General features: G+C 37.4%; 7 protein-coding genes across 7 annotated transcripts; 3 read left to right on the forward strand and 4 right to left on the reverse strand.

Moving 5' to 3' along the window:
* Nucleotide 1: 1 nt before the first annotated feature.
* L201_001001 (uncharacterized protein) lies at nucleotides 2-2003 on the reverse strand (the record flags this gene model as incomplete). The annotated part of the gene is made up of 7 exons (XM_066216796.1): nucleotides 2-28; nucleotides 105-178; nucleotides 248-654; nucleotides 729-1159; nucleotides 1327-1591; nucleotides 1717-1812; nucleotides 1879-2003. The coding sequence occupies 7 exons, from the start codon at nucleotides 2001-2003 to the stop codon at nucleotides 2-4; spliced, it is 1425 nt and encodes a 474-aa protein (XP_066072893.1).
* Nucleotides 2004-2596: 593 nt separating this feature from the next.
* Nucleotides 2597-3628, forward strand: L201_001002 (uncharacterized protein; the record flags this gene model as incomplete). Its single annotated transcript, XM_066216797.1, has 3 exons — nucleotides 2597-2846; nucleotides 2992-3063; nucleotides 3174-3628. The coding sequence occupies 3 exons, from the start codon at nucleotides 2597-2599 to the stop codon at nucleotides 3626-3628; spliced, it is 777 nt and encodes a 258-aa protein (XP_066072894.1).
* Nucleotides 3629-4130: 502 nt separating this feature from the next.
* On the reverse strand, nucleotides 4131-5799 carry L201_001003 (uncharacterized protein; the record flags this gene model as incomplete). Its single annotated transcript, XM_066216798.1, has 3 exons — nucleotides 4131-4289; nucleotides 4408-5112; nucleotides 5227-5799. The coding sequence occupies 3 exons, from the start codon at nucleotides 5797-5799 to the stop codon at nucleotides 4131-4133; spliced, it is 1437 nt and encodes a 478-aa protein (XP_066072895.1).
* A 505-nt stretch (nucleotides 5800-6304) lies between these two features.
* On the reverse strand, nucleotides 6305-9262 carry L201_001004 (uncharacterized protein; the record flags this gene model as incomplete). The annotated part of the gene is made up of 14 exons (XM_066216799.1): nucleotides 6305-6872; nucleotides 6940-7017; nucleotides 7096-7134; nucleotides 7203-7233; nucleotides 7306-7485; nucleotides 7568-7664; nucleotides 7738-7800; nucleotides 7885-8009; nucleotides 8102-8163; nucleotides 8235-8325; nucleotides 8407-8535; nucleotides 8605-8845; nucleotides 8928-8980; nucleotides 9076-9262. 14 exons carry the CDS (start codon nucleotides 9260-9262, stop codon nucleotides 6305-6307), a joined length of 1944 nt encoding a protein of 647 aa, XP_066072896.1.
* A 952-nt stretch (nucleotides 9263-10214) lies between these two features.
* L201_001005 (uncharacterized protein) lies at nucleotides 10215-11444 on the forward strand (the record flags this gene model as incomplete). The annotated part of the gene is made up of 4 exons (XM_066216800.1): nucleotides 10215-10681; nucleotides 10849-10936; nucleotides 11040-11136; nucleotides 11302-11444. The coding sequence occupies 4 exons, from the start codon at nucleotides 10215-10217 to the stop codon at nucleotides 11442-11444; spliced, it is 795 nt and encodes a 264-aa protein (XP_066072897.1).
* Nucleotides 11445-11912: 468 nt separating this feature from the next.
* L201_001006 (uncharacterized protein) lies at nucleotides 11913-14333 on the reverse strand (the record flags this gene model as incomplete). The annotated part of the gene is made up of 8 exons (XM_066216801.1): nucleotides 11913-12022; nucleotides 12118-12256; nucleotides 12342-12475; nucleotides 12570-12742; nucleotides 12849-12979; nucleotides 13050-13131; nucleotides 13212-13552; nucleotides 13728-14333. The coding sequence occupies 8 exons, from the start codon at nucleotides 14331-14333 to the stop codon at nucleotides 11913-11915; spliced, it is 1716 nt and encodes a 571-aa protein (XP_066072898.1).
* A 1036-nt stretch (nucleotides 14334-15369) lies between these two features.
* Nucleotides 15370-20213, forward strand: L201_001007 (uncharacterized protein; the record flags this gene model as incomplete). The annotated part of the gene is made up of 27 exons (XM_066216802.1): nucleotides 15370-15701; nucleotides 15757-15778; nucleotides 15890-15978; nucleotides 16033-16134; nucleotides 16196-16615; nucleotides 16675-16753; nucleotides 16812-16929; nucleotides 16978-17008; nucleotides 17068-17136; nucleotides 17184-17256; nucleotides 17306-17350; nucleotides 17420-17433; nucleotides 17486-17610; nucleotides 17660-17709; nucleotides 17763-17897; nucleotides 17953-18025; nucleotides 18160-18186; nucleotides 18243-18277; nucleotides 18334-18448; nucleotides 18514-18784; nucleotides 18848-18880; nucleotides 18933-18974; nucleotides 19028-19173; nucleotides 19232-19297; nucleotides 19353-19498; nucleotides 19559-19579; nucleotides 19638-20213. 27 exons carry the CDS (start codon nucleotides 15370-15372, stop codon nucleotides 20211-20213), a joined length of 3255 nt encoding a protein of 1084 aa, XP_066072899.1.
* Nucleotides 20214-20342: the final 129 nt, after the last annotated feature.

Below are 20342 nucleotides of genomic sequence, written 5' to 3' on the forward strand. Positions count from 1 at the left end.
TTCATCCATACATAGCTTCTGCGTATGCCTAATACACATGAATGAGCATTTATCAGCTATTCAAAGTAGGTTGACAATCTGATAGCTGTAACGCTAAAACTTACTTCATATTCTTCTGTACTCATAAGTTCGTGATCATCATCTGTAACGTCTTCTAGACGTTTCGGTATTCCACCAACTACAATGTAAGGAGATCATCGATCAATTTCTTTTCCCATTTCGTAAATGCATTAATCAGACGACTCACCGTTGACCATCTTCGCAGTTTCGCCTTCCCTGGGAATTTCGATAAAAGCTTTATTTGTTACTGTAGGCGTTATATCATCCATTTCATCTTGATCATCATCGTCATCGATAACGTTGATGATGTTATTGTCATTTTCAACTTTGATTACAGGTATAGGTATATCTTTTTCTATTATCGGTGTTTGCGTAGGAGTTTCTTGGATTTCTTCTAAACCATCTTCATCATCACCATCCAAAATATCATAATGAGCCTTCAAACTTTCGTCTTCAGTTTCCGTTTCATCATTCAAACCTCTATTGCGTCTTTCTTCTAATAATTGTTTACGTTTTTGATCTGCTATACCTAAAGTCGTCTTCTGTCCTGTAACCGTTGAATGTGTATACCAATGTGGCAGTGCGTTTTGTTCTCTATTAATGAAGTAAAATGGGAAACAGTTAAGTTAATACTGCTTTGTTATAAAGTAAAAATGGGATTAACTCACCTTTGTTGTTGAGCCAATCTTTCTTTCTCTTTTTCCTCATTTTCATCTTTACCCATAACCACTTGGAATTTTTTATTTTCTTCATCATCATTATTATTACTATTTTCTCCATTAGGATTTTTAACTGTAGTTTTAACATTTTGTGCTATCCAAGCTATAATATTAATTGATGGAATTGAAGGTAATGCTTCAACAGCTTTCAATGCATCTCTTATTGGTGATGTAACTAAATTAAATCTTTGCATAGCATCTTGTGCTGTAGATTTTTCGTTATTATTCATATTTTGCGTTGAAGGATCATGTTCTATAAGTTCAGTCTGACAATCTTCACATTTAAAAGTATTTGTAAATGGATCAAAGATATTTGATAAATCTAAAGGATCATACATTCGTCCATCCATTGGACATATATACCCTCTATGACCGACTTCCTGTAAGTCAAGGAAAGGAATATCAGTATTAGCATTTATTTCCGTCAGATCACTAAGGACGTCTTTACATCCCTTTCACTTCCATTGTGTACATCTAAGGTAGAGGGAACTTCCCCGTACACGATTGCCTCACAATTTCCTAATGAAGTGATAACATATTGACTCACCTGTTTTATCTTATCATCGATACCCTTTCTCATCATTGCTAATCTATATTTAACAACATTTGAAAATTCTCTATAATCCAAATACCAATAATGTACATCTCTTGTTCTCTCTTTTTCAATTATTAACGGTTTACCATCTTTATCAATTGCACCAGGTTTAGGTTGTCCAGGTTTCAAAGGTTGATTAGGTACGAATTTTTCAGGTCTTTGTTCAAGTTGTTTCAATCTCCATTCCGGTATCGGTACTTTCTCTTTATTTACATGACTAAAGGTGATGGAGAATTGATCAACCAGATATAAGTGATTAGAAGAAATGATGTGAACAAAATCAAGGATCTTTGAGAGATCTTCACTCAAGCAAGATGTGTTAGATACGACTATCCTACTTACCGTCGTACTAATCTGTGCATGTGTAAAGTACCCATATACTTTCTAACTTCTGGACTCGTCAATCCAATTTTATTCGCTAATTCCATTTCAGTAGTACTGTAAATCGTTCATAAGCTATTTCATTTATATAAAGTCTACCAGCTATACGTAACAGTGGCTTACACGTTGTCGTGCACCATAATCTTCAGTATGATTATATATGGTGTATCGTAAAACGAATATGCTACCTGATAAACTAAATCCGCACATAATTTATTGATTTCGCTAGTCGATAAATGTTGTGCCATTTTGTGAAGTGTTGGTCTCCCTCTAACCTTTTGGTGGACCAATCTGAGGCGTTACAGAGTTTTTAAATCCTCTCCTTTCGTGTTAGCCTTTTGAGGTTATTCACACAGGTCAAAGAGAAAAGAACTAAAAGTATGTTCGTACATTCATACCAGGATCACTCATGATTCAAGTTGGACTTGCCTCCATTCGAAAACAAAGAAAGCTTTACGTAAGATCGATACCCAGCCATGTGGCTATATGTGGAGACTCCAATCAAAAGTTACTTTTGGTGATTCCAGTGACCGAGTTTTCCGTAGATCCGATCGTGTGCTGTGATCATATTGACGTCAATATGACAATAGAGGAGTTGGATTTGTTCGATCGATATTGATACAGTGGGTAAGTGGGTCTACTGAATGGTGTTTCTTCCTCCAAGGGGTAACGTTAAGAATGAGCAAGAGTATAAGATGTTCATGCATTGGATTCCTTTCTCGCGATGTAATATTCATATTATATGTTAATTTATAGGAACTGCATATTGAGAACATTCAAATCAACACATATAATCCTCAAGAAGAACTTCCTTTATCGACCTTTTTCAATTATTTCCAAAATGTCATCACCAGAAGCACCTGAAACCATCAGACCCCCTACTAAAAGGGTAAGATCAGATCAAGATGCATCAAAAGCATCATCAAAGGCAGATGAAGCTTCAAGAGATTCGGAAAAAGGAAATGATCATCCAGATTCAAAAGAAGAAAATCAAAAAGATGATGATTGGTTAAAACAACCTCCTTATTCTGTTGGTGCTGATAAAGATGGATGGGAAACTAAATGGAGAGAAAGTTGTTGGTGTGGAAAGGGTATGTGAACATCAGTCAATAGTAGTGGTCACATTGTGTGGTGATGGACGATGACAAAATGTGGTTGAGTGGTGAGGAGTGAGGTTGTACGAGGTAGCTGAGATATATCCCTAGATTAAGCTAAAGTTGGATTCTTTTACTATAGTCGCTTTTGTATATAACAAAGACCCAGAAGGATCAAAGATATGTCATTGTGAAGATTGTCAAAGATTGCATGGTGAGTTTTGAAATTGCACAATACATTGTGGCTGCAGCTGGAAGTAGTGTTGTTCATTATTGTTGCATTCCGCTGCTAAGCTAATGATGAATGCCATTATTTTTCATCAGGTGCACCATATCAACATTCATGTATATTCCATAAAGACAATGTCCGATTAGATGATGATGCTGAGAGTAAATGGATTGGATTTTTATCTGCACATGGTGAAGTACATCCATTATCAAGTACACCAACACCATTACCAAGAAAAATTTCATGTAGAGCATGTGGATCACCTTTATTTGATGAAGGTAGAAATATGATTATGGCTTTCCCACCATCATTTGAATGGATTAGAACACATAAAGAAGTTAAAAAATCAAAAGAACAAGGTCAATCGGAACATCATGGTAAAGAAGGTGATTCAGGTAAAGGTTCAAGTTTAGTACAAGGTTTCCCAAAAGAATTAAGAGCAGATTGTCATATTTTCTATGAAAGAAGATGTGTTGACGTAAAAGATGGTTTACCAAAATGGAGAGGTCATAAAGAGAAATCTGATTTAATGGGTGAAGATGAAAAATAGAGGAATCGATAAAAATGTTGGATATAAGTATAGATTTATGGTTTTAGGCTGATGAGGATGGTAAGGATACTTATACGAGTGTCTATTTAGTATAGCAACTGAAAACAAAATGTAGCGAATAGAAAGCATATTAAGGTAGATAAAATGGTAATATGCATTGACATAAATCTTGACATTCAGTGCAACAAGTTGTATTGCGAGGATTTGTTGTGGTAGTTTCACCAAGATGAACGTGACGAGAGCGTCTAATAATGGCAACTTAACAACTCCCTCGAGTAAATTATGTTCGGCAGGCTACATTCACTAGAAATACATGCTTACAAGATTTTACATGTATATAAGAGTTGTGTGTGTTCTATATGGTCTATTGATATGATGAGGTTGTTCTAATCGTGCAACATATAATATGTTACAAAGTCCCGTTCACGACTTTTAGACAACTATTTCTGTTTCACTATATTGGATCAGTTGGTAGAGAACTGTCCCTAGCCTGTTCTACAGTTTACACACTGGTAGACCCACCTACCACAACTTTCTCATCTTGACTTTCAGCTAATTTTTTCAATCTCTCTTTTTCAGCTTTGCGCTGCGGCCACCAACTAAGTGCTAGATTCTGTACGAAAGAAAATGCTATCGAAGTTACCCAATACAGTGTTACTCCCTATACAATGCAATGATGATTGTCAGTATAACACATCCGTTGAAATATACTGAATAACGGGCTCAAGAGAGAGTATAGGGGGGATCGGGAGTTAGAAATATAATGACGCGTAACTCACAGCAGGCATCTGACTAGCAATTAAGCCAAACCCTACCGCACTAAACCTTAATATACCAGCCATGAAAGATCTTCTAATTTCTTGTTGTCTAGCAGGAGAAAATGATGATTGACGTTGATCAGATGTAACTGGAACATCAACTAAAGGATTTGTAGTGGTGGTGGAATTGTTCTTTGGTATGTATTGTCGATTTCTACTCGCATCTAACTGGGAAGTAGTGGACAGTCTACGCGATTGAGATGATTTCGTTGAAAGAGATGATTTATTTGCGAATAAACCTGATGGAGGAGGAGGTGGACCTGTAGGTTGCTGTGGTTTTGGTTTTTGTTTTTGTGGTTGAAGTTTATATGAAGCTGGAATATGTATTAAATCTGAATCTGATGAAGATTGAGATTTCTTCGTTATATCTGTTTGTGCTTGAGCTTCAGATTCGGGTGATTTCTGTTTTCTACCTACTAATTCAGCATTACCAAAAGCCAAAAAACTACCTAATAAAGGTAAAATTTGATAAGGATCTAAATCACCTAAATGATTTAACCATAAAAAACTTTCTTGTGAAAAAGGTGAATTTGAAATTTCTAATGTACGTCTAATTGTTAATGACAAAGTAACAAATATAGGTATATGAATTAATAAAGGTGACCATTGTGTTATAAATGGATGTGTTGAATGTTTTTTATGTAATTCTTTTTGTGCTTTTGCTACCTATTAAACAATGAAAAACCATATATTAGAAACTAAAAGATGTATTTAATTAATATGTACATGCATATAAAATATATATTATATTGTCGGTTTTAATAAAGCAGAATTACTTACCTGTTTTCTAACTTCTAATAAATATTCATCATAACTTTTACCCATTTTCCTAAAATCTTTAGCTACATTTTTCGCTATAAATTCATTTTTCAATTTTAATTCAGGTTCAACTAAAATTTTTTGTTTTAATATTCTTTTTCTTTGCCAAATTGATATAGGTAATGTAAATGTTGTTCTAACTAATAAAGTTAATATTATAATCGATATACCATATCCAAATGGATGTTGAATATCAATTAAAGTTTGTGATAAAGGATTAACTATAAAATCAAATATAGTTGATACTGGTGTTAAAGCTTCATCCGTTCCAGAAACGGATATTTCATTTCCTATTGTCGAACTTGTTTCTATGATTTGAGTCTCAGCTTGAGGTAATTCTGTTGATGATAATCCAGTAGGTAATATTGTTATATGACGTTTTGATAATAGCGTTTGATCTTGACGAGAAGGTTTTAGATTTGATGGTATAGTAGGTCTTGATGAATTTCTGAATCCTGTAAAAGTTGGTGTGAAGCCATGCCGTATTTCTCTATTGGAAGTTGAAGAAGTCGATATTCCTCTTACTCTAAACATTGGTTGCTGTTGGGCAATCTTCGAATTGAGGATACTAAGGGGTTTGTAAACCCCGCCAGGTATTCTAAGAGACCCCCTCATTCTATAGATGCTCCCCTTTGGTTGCAAATGGATTTATACTAAGGTAGTGCAGACAGTGATTGTAAAACTCTTCTACACATTCTTCCTCGAAAGAACAATAACACCTTTAACCTTAGACATTTAAGCTTGATCTTTGACTTTTGACATTTGAGCCTGATAAGCGGAAAAGTCCGATAGTCTGTGTAGAACGTACATATAACGTTCGAAATTTGATCCCGTACCCTCATCTTTCCTCTGGAAAGATAAAATTGACTGAGGTTGTCAACTGTATTATATGAAACTGGTCTATGCATAGTATACAGTGTAACAATATAAAGGGATTCGTGGTTGTATATAATTGTCCTTATTTGTTGTATATACATATATATCCAGAGCGTCAAATCATGAATGTGACATTTCTACGTGACTATTCGTAAGTTACAGTTTAGAGGTTTCCATTTCTACCACTGAAAAGGGCTGCAAGGGCTTCGAAGATACTGTTGGTAGTAGTGTCTGTGGGTGTTGAATTGACTTCATGTGAATAGCTGTAAGTGGATGAATCAGTTTCTTCGTAATTCTTCATGGTGGTATTAGTGTTTTCAGTGTGAGTTGTTTCGGTAGATTGGTTTGAAACAGCACTTTCAGTGGGATCTGGTGTAGGTGATGTTTCAGTAGGTGAAGAAGCGATAGTCTCCGTGGTTCCGTCTGTGGTTGTCGCTGCAGGTGTATTTGTAGATACATCTTCTGTGGTTCCAACTACTGTTGTTGCAGGTGTTCCGGATGAAGAAGATTGATTTGAGCCTGAAGATACTGAAGCACCTTTTGAATCTGTTCTAGCGGATAATTGAACGGTTAAGTCATTTGCGTTTGTAGTCATATAAACATTCTTCAAGAAACTGTCACCCAATAACCAAGTTACATCATCTTTGATATTACCTGCTGATAATGACGATAAACAATCTCCATTTAAGTCTTCCGTCATTGGTTGGAATAAAAGATCTCTAACATCGATTCTAAACAATAAATTGAGGTTATCAATGATTGCTCAGATGTGCTTGATATATATATATATGTACTTACTGGAAAGCAATATTACCAAAAGTCATACTGATTTCTTGGCTGATTGTACAAGGTATAGAATACATACCGCCTCCAGCGCTACAATATGACAGGAAAATCAGTATCTTTCCCCATTGGACTATCCTATCATCGACAAATTCTCGAAGGGATACTTACTCTTTGGAACCCTTGATTTGAGCATGGAAAGCAGCGGCACTGAAAGATCGAAGTTAGTCAAAGCAACCTCAAAATATGCTTCCACCAGATTACAAGACCTGACTTACTCGGCTGGTGGAGCAATCATTAAACTTGTACCTACGAGCATGAAATCGTATCATTATACTTATCCCTTTTATATTTCACCAAATTCACAAGACGCCAACTTACCAGTATCAAGAATAGCTTGTCGACCATTGAGGACTTGAACACCATCAATAGTGACACCAGCCATCTCGATTTGCCAAAACCCTTCATCACTTGAGATTTTCAAGGTTTGAGTTGTTGCAGGATCATACTTTGACGTATCAGCTTGACCAAATACAAGTTCTCCGTTGTTTTCTCCGTCAGCTGTCGTGATTGAAGACAATTAATTTCCCAAATTATGATATACAGGAAAGGTTCAGTCTAGCATATGTTTTGGATAACTCACTAAGTCGACCTAAAGCTACACCTAGAATAGGTTCCTTTATTAATCCATTTGAAGCCAAAGCTTCAATCGGTGTAGGTACACCTTGATCGGATATTTTCTGTCATATCACTATCTCGTTAGAGTCCTAATACACTGTACCACGGAGAGATGTATCAAAGATTAAGGCTTACGCTCAAAGCTAATCCAACCAAACCGTCGAAGGGTATATCTTGCCTGGAGAATTGAGCACTCTCCTGATCGCCAGCAAATGATTATTAGTATGTTTCCCAAACTTTGAACTCTCTCCCATATTGTGTTTATATTTGTGACAGACTCACTTGTGTGGCTACGCCCAAAGAATGGTTGGTCATAGTCATTCCAGCGATTGTCATTGTATCTGATCCCAAGACTCCTGCGACATCTCCTGATCCGTACGCGACACGGAAGGGCTTATCAGAGGCCTCTAAAATAGGTAACATAATCGTATATAAATGTAAGCGATCTGTTGATCTCCATCGTTATACGAAATGTGTGAAGGAGAAGAGCAGAACCTACGGTATGTTTGACTATTGTTAGCACCAAGAGCGGTGTGTCCCCCACAGTGTACACCACATTCCCTACATCAAGATCAAACGGGTTAACGCACTATAACCACGATTACCCAGAGCGAAAAATACAAAGAACATACGTTGATGGAACCCATGTATCAGCACTACCAGTGTCCATCAATAACAGGAAGGTTTGAGCGGGTGTACCGATTTGAATTTCACATAAATACCCTAAAGATGGATTGAAAATCAGCCATTGTACATTCTGGGACCATGTAATTGGCGTATCAAGAGTAAACAACGATAACTTACCGATATCGTTGGCTTCGATGATATAGTCTAAACCACCTTGAATCAGAGCACTAGTACTATGGGTCAGAGTATTGTCATTCATTGCTTGAATAGCAGCTTCCGAGAAACCATTACCGTTTGATCCTGAAGCTATTCATCGAATTTTGTATCAGCTGCTACTCTATTTTGTTATAAGACATGACTATATCATTAATTTACCTTTAACGGTCGCAGTAGCTGCCGCAGGGGCATCTTGAGCGGCGTCTGCACTACTAGTATTGTCGTTGGCTACGGCAGCTACGTGAGGAACAACAGTAGCTTTAGTTGAGGCCGGTGCAGCAGCAATATCTGTAGGTCTCCACCAAAGTCTTTTCTCTTCGTGTTTAAAGGGTAAAGCCGGAAGTCGATGTTCGGGAATCCATAATCTTTTATCCAGATTAGAATTTTCTATATAGTTTCGCTATGTACGAAATGGGCCAAATAGAAGATAAAGTCAGCTTACAATATCTATCAAGATCTTGAGTGGAAGGATGAATACTTACTCTTTCAAGACTGAGCTTTTCAAATTCTTCTTCTGATGGAGGTGTACTTCTTTCTGTCAAGGTTTATACCAGTTATCAGCTTGGCACCCAGTTTTTGCAAAAGCTGAACAAATTGTCTCTCAAGTTTCAACCTCATCGAGGTACTTACTATATTTATGCATACGTTTGATACCAGCTTTTTGATGTCTTTCAAAAGTCAAAATAGGATGTTCACCATTTCTTGCATTTCGAATCTTTTTTAGAGGTAATTTATGTAATGGGTCAGGTTGATATGGTGCACCTAGAACCAATAAATGTAAAATTGAAAATAGAGCTAAGATATGAAAAGTCGTCATTGTCGTTGTCGATTTTTTCAAGATTCTCTATTATGTTTAGTTAAAATGAGTGTGGTAAGTCCTATATGTTGAATGATAGATCCCGAGCTTGTTGCAGAAACCCAAATTGAAAGAAGTGACTGATAAGTCTACAAAAGACGAGAGAGAGGAAGCAGCACAGCTGCAATAATGAGTGTAGAGTATGCGTATTAAATGTCAAGTAGTTATGAAAAGGGATGATGGGGAAAAGTTAGTACTCTTCAGCTTAAGATAGCTGAATATATATATATATACATGTACTACACTGCGATGTTCATCTTGTTTACACATTTCTAAGGTTATTAGAATCACTAATTTGCCAAGAGTCCATCATAGTCCTTTTGAGTGTTTCAGGAACAAAATAAGCGTCGTTGTGTATTGTTAATCTGTAATCTGTAACATAGTGATAATCCCATGAGTCACATCGTCAGAGAGATTGTGGTGCACGGACCCCTTGTTGATGATATGTTTGACCTTTGACGCCCAGTTGAACTCATCTCAACGATATACACATTATTCAAGTATCTTGGGTCCGATAACCTCCTCTGTTCGAGGTTGTTTGTGGGAGATCGCCTGATCAGGTGGATGAGCTGTTCTGTCGCGTCCGATGCTTCCCGTTCTAGATTAAGGCCGTGAAAGATTTAAAGAGTTGATTACTGCGATACTAGTCTTACTTGACAACCGTCATTCTGGAATACGTAGTCTAGATCAGGAATTAAAGATAATAAAGGATTGCTAGTACCGTTTCAAGATTTAATCCTCGTTACCCTCGCATGGGTTTAGATCCTCGAAATTTGATTCCGTTCATTCCCTTCGGTCTTTCTCTCCTCCACTTTCTTTGCCTCCATGCCAAAACCTTCGTTATTTTTTCTTGCATTCATATATGTTTGATGCTTTCGTCTTTTTGAGTTGTCAGTAGAGTAAATATATCGAGATGTCACATCTAGCTTTACCTGGATCAACTCGAGCTTCACCAACACCCTCAACAGCAGCATCACCTAGTAATAACAATAAAAAGAGTAAAAAACGTAGATTAGACAGATTACTTTTGGATGAAGATGATGACGTTGATGAAAATGATTTAATCGCTATACCCAAAGCTAGAAGAAGGAAATTGAATGAAGAGTATGATGAAGAGGAAGAAGAAGAAAGTGATCATGATCAGGACCATGATCAAGAACAAGAACAAGAAGGTGAAGGTGAAGGTGAAAATGGTGGTGGTGAAGGTGATGATCTACCAAAAGAATCAGGAGAAGGAGTAAGAGGAGCGAAATCAACGATGAATAGAAAGAACGATAAACAAATATCTGAACATCATAGATTAAGATTAGAAAGAGAAAAAGAAAGGAAAAGAGGTATTGAAATTGATATGAAAGGTAAAAAGAGAAGAGCAGAAACTTTGTAAGTGATTTACCTGATCATTTAGTAGCATCAAGATCACTTATATCATACCTTTGTTGAACCAAGTCAACAAATACTTTCTGTTGAATCTATCTTTGAAACATATTCAGCAATAAAGTATTCTTGTAGAAACATGACACTGATTGGTCCATGTTAATCATAAATAGCCTACTTCGTGATCAACTGGACACGGAACAAGCTAAGAGATTCGATACTTTCTCTACTGTCGCTTTGAACAAGAATGCAATCAAAAGGGTAAGTCAAATTTATATATACTAAGAAGTGGTATCATCAATTGAAGGAACACTCCATTAATTCTATATAACAACATTATTACTGATTCTCACTTCTCTTACAGCTAAATAGGGAATTATATGATCAACACGCTTCTCCACAAGTATCAATGGTCGTAGCAGGTATGGCAAAGATATTTATTGCTGATGTAATTGAATTGGGTAAGTCATCTATCAGTCTCTCTGAAAGTGCTCTTTAATAAAGCATCATCACTGTATTTCATATTTCATGCTCTACAAACCTTGTGAAACGGCAAAGAACGACAATCAACCACATGTCTATCCATAAACAAATGCTAACTGAAAGTTTGATTCCAAAACGTTTAGCGAAGGATTTACAACCTCATTCATTACATCCAGAAGGACCTTTACAACCTTATCATTTGAAATTAGCTAGAATGCATTTAGAACAAACAGGTCTATTGGCAGATAGGAAGCAAGCTAAAAAATCATTATTTAGAAAAAGATAAATACCGTCTAATAGAATGTCCGTCGTACTTGTAAATCAATGACCTGAAACAAAAAGTTGTAGTATCCAACCGTTGTAATAAGGGTTTCAACCCATTTATGTATCGAATCGAAATACACATCAAATGGGGATCCTAAGTGACAATGTAGCTGGACATTCGAATTGATCAAGCATGCCATCCAGATATTCATGTCAAATTTAGTTTTCTTTATCCATCTATATGTTTATATATGAGATACTTTATAACATTTGTCCCTTTTTTTGGGAGTTGATCACTGAAACATCCTACATTCAAAAGTCCCCTTTTTGTCATTTTTGTGATTATTCAGCATTTTTCTTGAATGGAGTTGTTGTTTATCAAATTTCGATAATTTTGGTTTTCGATTATTTTGGTAAGTTTGATTATGGCACCTATAGGTACAAAAAAACAAATGTCCTTCTCCTGCTTCTACGTTTCCATAAAGCCAATTTAATTAAAAGTTGAACAACCATATCCTGAATAACCTTCTCTAACCCAAGTAAATATATGATCACCTAAAACACGTTCAGAAAATCCGATTTCACAATATGCAAAGTAATCTAGAAAATTATGTTTACAATTAGCGATTGCGCTGATCGTCCAGGCTAGATGATCAAGGAGATATGTGTATGTGTATATGATAGTTTCAACTTACATATCCATTTTCTCTTAAATACTTGAATATCCTCATCATTCATATTAGGATGTTCATCGAATAAAGCTGGAATAACCAAACTTTCAAAATTGGCTACAAATCTATGTCTCCATTCTCTCAATGTCCTTGCGTAATGAGGCTGTCGGATCGTTGCAAAAAAGAAAATAATATAGAAAAATTCGTCAATTTCACACTCTGATACAATCTTTTGAGGTTTAACTTACTCCGATATTAGATATACTATCTAAGACTAATCTATTTTGTGAACCTTTTGTAGCTGAATCAGTTACATAAGTTACAGTAGGTAAGAAACCACCTGGGAAAATCCATTTTCTAATGAAATCAACTTCTTGTTGATCTATAAATTTGACATATCAAAATCAGCTGAATTTCCCTTCCTGATTGGAGAGGTAGAATCTCAACAAGAGAGAAAATAATGTGACAAAACTTACATTTCTCAAATCTAGATTCAGGTATAGTGATAACTTGAATACAAGCTACACCTTGTTCATTTAACATTTCATTTAAAACGCCAAAATATCCAGGTATAAATTCTTTTCCTACCGCTTCTAACATTTCACATGAAACTACTCTATCAAAGGTACCTTTCCATGATTCTGGTAATCTAGCGGGTTTTAAAAAGGAAATATGTAGATCAGCTACCGAATTGTCATTTGATAGTTTTCCGATTACAGATCAACAGGGAAATACTGTTGACGACAAATACTCACTTTCGATAGTCCATCAACCATACTCTGATTCTACCTGCTAATCCAGCTTCTTTTATCCTATCTTCAGCTAAAGCTTTTTGTTGTGCTGACAATGTAATAGTATCAACTGTACAATTCGTCTGTCTAACGGCCTAAGATAAGTAGGTAAACATTGTTAGCTAAAACGTCATTTACGATAACCGAAAAACTGTAATGACTCACTTCAATAGCCATACTACCCCAACCCGAACCGATTTCAAGTACTCGATGACCAGGTTGAATATCCGCTTTTCGTATTATATGTCTAAAACAAAAAAGAACTCATCAGATTGGCATTTTATCCTTCCCTTCATTCCGCTAAAGAAAGACAGAGAAGGAACTAACCTTAATTTAGCCAATTGAGCTTGTTCCAATTCATCTTCACCATTTTCTTCATAAATATCAATAATTTTACCTTGTTTCCTTTGAAATTCTTTTCCATCATATAAATCTTTATCTAATTCAGGATAAATTGCACATGAATAAGTCATATCCTTACTTAAGAATGAACTAAACATTCCATTTGATAAATCATAATGTGCTGATATGTTACATATTGAATTGGTTATTGTATTGGCAAATCTTGAATTTGTCAATGAAGTAATGAGAGAAAATATTCTTGATGGTATGGTACGAACTCCTGATATATGTGTTGATTGGGCTGAAGGTGCTGATTTGATGAATATCTAACATATCATTAGGACCGTCAGTGATATCCAGAGATTCTTCGACCCTCCTGTTTCTCAAAACCGCTCTTCTACCAGTTTCGCTTGGACCATTCCTTCCACTCCCGCTCGCCCCTCCTCCCTGAGATATCCTCCTATCTCTCGTATCTTATACTGGCATAGAACTACTACTCACCTTGAAAACTTGTACCAAATCATCTACTTCACATTCACCCATCATATAAGATTCTGCAAAACCTAAATCACCTTGAGCAACTAATCTTAACCAAAAACTATCTTTTAGAACTTTTATCGTACATTCCTGTTCAGATTTCTCATTTCCTGTATCACTGTCATTCCGATTATTTGAAGATTCTGCTGATGTTGAAGGGAAAGTATGTATTTCATTTTGTGGAGTTATAATAGTTAATTTACCATAAGAAATTTGTGAATTCATCATTGATAAAATTGCTAATCTTGCTATTGAAATTAAAGGTCCACTGAATGAATTTGGTAAACTATAAATTGATGAAGCGATTAAAGAAGTTACATTATCAGTTAATGATAATAATGAATCTGTATATGTGTTTGATTTCTTGACTAAACCATTAGATTTAGATTTTTGTTGCTGTTGTTGTTGTTCTTGTATTGATCCTGGTGTACTTGGTGTAGGTGGTAAAAAAGGTGATTGACTTTTTAGAGGTGATGCAGGTGATGAATCAGGTGGTGTTAATAATGCTGCTAATGTACTAGAATCCGATCTATCCGATGCTGCTGAAGAAGAAGAAGCTATTGAAGCCATTTTGAACCGATTTTTTACACCTAGCTATCTATTAATCTATTCCGAGTAGTGTTGACGAACTGATAGGATGAGAGATTTACTTGAAGATATCTCAATAAACGTTTTGGAGATGGTAATGTATATCGCAAAGAATCAGATGTCCGTTGATGGAAGTAGTCGTATGTCTTGGCTATTAACTTGATATTCCGAATCAACAAAGAAAAGCAGAAAAGTTGATGGTACTGGTGATATGTAAAGGTATACTTGATAATTGCTATCTTTACCTGGAAAATCCTATTCAAATTTAAAGAAAAAGGGAATTGAAACAAAAACAAAAGGTATCTCTGATAAGCCCAAAAGAGACAATAACAGGCGAAAACAGAATTATACAATTGATCACTCCCGTTGATGAACGGTAAAAGGTCTTCAACCTCCGTTTATTCAGAACAACAATTTGCCATTCATAAGCCTCGTAACCGTCCTGGACTGGTATATCTTCGGCGCATGTTCTATATCTCAAAGCGGAATGTGTACTCAATAATGTTCTCAGGTATCGCTTGATATAACAACATAATAGCATCACAGGTACGATGAGAGCATATGATCATTTAGTTTTTTTTCGTTATCGATCGATCAACAACCGGTTTCTACGCATCATAATAAATACTTTCCTCGATTTCAGAAGTATGGGGTCTCCGCGTTACTACCTCAAATCCTGAATTTTCGCATTTCGTGTGAAAACGCTCAGCTTAACAAGTTTCCGGTAAAATTAGTAGTTCAGCTTGTATAGTAGTTTTCTGGAGATTCTCTGAAGCTATCAGTTTTCTTCCGAAAATTGATGCGAGAAGCGGATAGCACCGCCGGTTGATGTAATCTTTCTGAAACGCGTCAGATAGGGCGCGGAAACGATATAGCAATAACCAAAAAATGTAATGTTTTATAATTGATCTTACGTTGCCACCATTTTTATCTAATCTTCTCAACCTATCTTTCCTTCCCTATCCTTTCACTTCGCTCTCAGCCCAAGTAGAGTCAAATTAGGAAAGGTCCAACCAGGATGACCTACTCGCCATCTGGATCAAGACCCAAGAGGGGTTTAGGAGCTATAATCGATTCTATACCTACTCAAGCTGATCGTATTCCTGATTCATGTTCAGAGGGTTCTGATTCAGATGAATACAGCTCCGACGGTGACGTTGAAGTGAATGCTATACCTACACCTCAACCTATTCCTCTTACACCTCAAGCCGGTCCATCAAGAACATCAATTAAAGGGAAAGCGAGAGCTATAGACGCTCCAAGAGTAGAAATGAGTTTAGGGAAAACAGGAAGAAATGTATATCAAGTTGTAACTCCTGGTAAATATGCTGATTATTTCGCTGTACAGTGGTGAGTCAGATACTTTATTTTGAAAAAACACACATGAGCTGATATTCATTTCTAGGAGGAAACCACAACAGAAAAAGGTGAGCTATATCAGGCACAAACCAATAGATAAGTGTGACTTATATTATGCTTTTTTATCCTTATATAGCATAGTAAGTTTGATCTGGACCAAAATTGAAGCTAGCTTACAGGAACGCTTCACAACAGAAACGTGGGACGGAGATGCTTTTATCAAGGTGGAAGGAAATAAGATAACCATGGTTGATGAGGAAGGGAATTAGTAAGTCAGTTTGTCCCATCTTAACGAATCAAAGAACTGAAAGATTCAATGCAGCAAGGGTGTGACGGGCAAAGGGGATAGAGATGTTTTAGCGGATCAAGAATTGAGAATTGGAGGCTTTGATGTATTGATAGATAGGGAGATCTCTGAAGAGGAGTGAGTTATTAGCAAAATTCTACCGTTTACCTCATCAGTTGGCTAACTTACTTTTAACCAGGTATAAAGGAGGAACGACCATTCTCAATCGACCCAAACCCGCGAGCATTCTGGGTCCAACAGCGTATAGGGCGACAACTTTCGCCAAACCTTTCAAAGCTCCTACCCAAACTCATGCTGCAAGACCTGTCGCTGGATATATCCCTGGAAGAACAACATCAGGCGGCACTACCGTAGCGCCAGCTGGGATCCCTCTTTCCTCTCGACCCACAACTCCAGTCGTCAAAGCTGTATCAGCCAAATCATTTTATGGTGCTCCATCTGTGATTAAACCAAAAGCTCATAAGATTGTCATAGGAGAGAAAAGTAGTAAAGAAAGACTAGAATGGGGAGGAGCATTGTTTAACCCTAATGCTGAAGGAGCTGTCGTTATGCCCAGACCACCGGAGAAGCTGTTAATGGAAATGAGGAAGAAGAATCCGTGAGCACTTGATGTTCATACTTACTTGCGAGGCGATAAAGCTGATTCATATGTTGTAGAGACTTGGATGTGGTAGACGTTGTGATAGATCCTATTCTAGGCACTCTTCTACGGCAGCATCAGAAAGAAGGTGTCAAGGTGTGTATACGAGGTCGACCATATGACGAATAGGGCTGATGTATTCCGTTGTTCACAGTTCCTGTATTCCTGCGTGATGGGCTATACAGCTGCGGAAGCGGAAGGTTGTATCTTAGCAGATGATATGGGTTTGGGAAAGACTTTGCAGACCATCGCGCTTATTCATACGTTATTATGTGAGTATTTTACCCAAACTATTCCACCTGGTGCTGATCAGATTACAGACCAATCACCTTTTTACAATCAGAGCCAGACGTAAGTCTGTTTCTGCTCTCTCCTTCATACGGACCAACCCTGATATTCTGCCTGTATAGAATTCAAAAGGCTTTGATAGTTTGCCCTGTAACTCTGGTGGAGAACTGGAGAAAGGAATTCAAGAAATGGTTAGCATCTATCTTATCGTATTTATGATCGCTGACATGAGTCAAAGGACTTCTACCAAAACCGATAAGCGTATTAATGTCCTTGTGGCTGATGGGACCAATTATCGGATTTCCAACTTTGTAAGTTACGTCCCTAATCTGTTTCGCTGCTCGCTAAATCCAATGAAAGGTGAACAACAAAAACATGAATGTGCTTATCATTGGCTATGAAAGAGTAAGTGCTTGAGCCATCGTATCTAAAACTTAAAGTATGCATAATTGACCATTGATATGACCTCTGCAGCTTCGAAAAGAAATGTAAGTCTAGTGGGAACGCATAGTCAGCTATCGCTGATAGCATCTAATCCAGTAAAGAATTGGCGTCATGTGTGCCTCCTATAGGCCTCATTGTATGTGATGAAGGGCAACGACTGAAATCCAAGGATAATAAGACGACAAAAATGTTCGAATCTCTGAGTACTCAAAGGCGTATCAGTGAGTCATCTGTGATTATATGATGCGAGTGTAGCTGACCCACTTGTAGTTCTTTCCGGTACACCCATTCAAAATGATTTGGCCGAATATTGGGCGATGGTGAGCTAACAGCTGTACCTGACGCTTCAGAGCTACAGCTGAGATTGCTATAGGTAAATTTCACGTGTCCTGGTATGCTAGGTAGATATCAAGCATTCAATAAACAATATGAGAAGCCTATAATGGCCGGTCGAGCGGTCGGAGCTAGTCCGAAGGTTGTGGAACTTGGAGAGGAAAGAGCGGGCGAGGTAGGCTTTTCAGGCGCTCTCCACATCACGCTCGTCGCTAATAGTAGTGATTCAGCTTCACAAGCTTTCGAAGGAATTCGTATTACGAAGGACTGCGGATGTTATGGAGAACTTCTTACCGCCTAAACGTGAGTGAACCACAAAATTACCCGTTGCTGACCAGTCATAGATGAGTACGTGGTCTTCGTCGCGCCTTCACTGCTTCAAATACATGTCCTCGCTCGGCTCCTCAATCCCTCAATTGTTGGTGGCTTCATCCGAGGATTGGGAGGGCAGTCGCTACCACTGAGTAAGCACGACTAGTATATATATCATATTTAGAATCATCAGCTGACTCTCACATAGTCGATTTGATGCGTAAAATATGCAATTCGCCTATGGTACGTCACAAGTATACCAACTCATGGTAATTCATGGCTAATAATGGTAATTATAGCTGTTACGGAAAAAGGACGATGACGGTAACCTCTCTGCGGAACTTGGGTCTGCTTTGAGTGAAGCTAAATCTGCTATTCCCCTTGACGTCAATGTCAATGATGTCAATACCAGTGGTAGGTGATATATCGACTCCGCAGATGGTCACGCCAAACTAAACATGCTGATTACATCCATGTAGGGAAAATGCTTGTTCTTGACCGGATGCTTCATTCGATCTTCCAAGAGACTACTGAGAAAGTAGTTGTAGTGTCAAACTGGACTTCCACGCTCAGTTTGATCCAGGATATGTTGAAAATAAGGAAGTATCCATACATCCGATTGGATGGGAGTACACCTCAAAAGCAACGACAAGAACTAGTAGATACCTTCAATCGTGATGTTAGGAGAGAAGAAAGTTTCGTATTTCTGTTGAGTGCTAAAGCTGGTGGAGTTGGACTGAACTTGATTGGGTGAGTTGGATGAGCATTGATAACATTATGGTATAACATTTGACGAATGGACATATAACGTAGTGGATCGAGATTGTTTCTGTTTGATAGTGATTGGTGAGTGCGCATCACCAGTTAGCTTGTAGTATTTCCCTGACAACAATACTAGGAACCCTTCCACCGATTTGCAAGCTATGGCTCGTATCCATCGGTAAGCTGCCAGATTGAGTTCGAGAATCACAACTGATCCGTATCATATTATAGTGATGGTCAAAAACGACCGGTGTACATCTACCGACTACTGACAACCAATACTATCGATGAAAAGATATATCAAAGACAAATCACGAAAATGGGTCTCTCTGATCAAATGATGGAGCAAGGTGAAGTTGCAAAGGAAAGTAAAGATTGTATGTCGTTTCCAGCCGTCTTCCTTGTATCACCAAAACATGCTAATCTTTGGGTCAGCTTTCTCGCATGCCGAGTTGAGGGATATCTTTACGCTGAATATTAAGACAGATGGTTGTCAGACTCGTGAGTGATTTCTTACGTCTAAAATGGGAGATAAGCCAACTAATCTTTTCCTTAGATGACTTGCTTGGATGTGACTGTGCGACAACTCATAAGCTCGCTGAAATAAGCAGTGAAGAAAACAGTACCATTGCTGGAGATGAGGACGATGAGGAGGAGGAAAAGGCTGGGTTTGTCAATGCAGCTGCTTATGATCCTAAGCCTGTAAGTTCTTAGTCTATTTATGTCAAAATTACAGCTAATCGTACAATGCGATATTTCTAGTCTGCTAAAATGCTAAAGAAGGTGAATGTCTCACAAAAGGTATACAAAGGTCAATACTGATCAACTTTTTCAAATATAGGCTGCAGCAGAACAACAGCAAAAACTGAGAGCGCTCAAGAAGTGGTCACATTTCGACACTTTCGATCATCACTCTTTCAGGAATGTTACCGATTCTATTCTGTATAATATGCTTTATGGAGCTTGGGATTCTGATGAAACCGCTCGAATCACTGCTGAAAGGCTCGCAGACGATGAAGATGGAATGAACAATCAAGAACAAAACAAGAAGAAGAAGAAGAAGAGAAGAACAGTATCTGCAAGTGAAGATGAGAACGAACAAGAAGAACAAGAAGAAGAAACTCCAAATAAAGTGCTTGATTCAGCTGATGAAGATGGCGATGATGTCAAAGAAGATGATTCAGATTCGGAAGAATCAGCTGTAGTCGTGCCTTCTAAACGAAAAGTATTGCCTGGAAAAAGCACGCAAAGTAAACCTAGGTCAAAGAAGGATACCTCTGAAGAATATGAAGAAGATCCTCTAGGTTTAGGTATATCGACAAAGAAAAAACATGATTTGAAGAAAATAGCTGAAAACGGTGGAGCGGGTAGAGTCATGTATGTGTTTGAAAAAATATCAAAAGCGAAATTAGGATGAGCGCTTTTTTACCAGAAAGGTTGTGGAGGACTGAAATTCTCCCAGAAAGACTGAACCATTGTGTCCATGTAGCCATAAAAAACATCAAAGTCTTAGCATAGATCGTGTTATTATCAGTAGACTGTTGTT

The sequence above is a fragment of the Kwoniella dendrophila genome, chromosome 1 (genome assembly GCF_036810415.1).
Source record: "Kwoniella dendrophila CBS 6074 chromosome 1, complete sequence".
Lineage (NCBI taxonomy): Eukaryota > Fungi > Basidiomycota > Tremellomycetes > Tremellales > Cryptococcaceae > Kwoniella > Kwoniella dendrophila.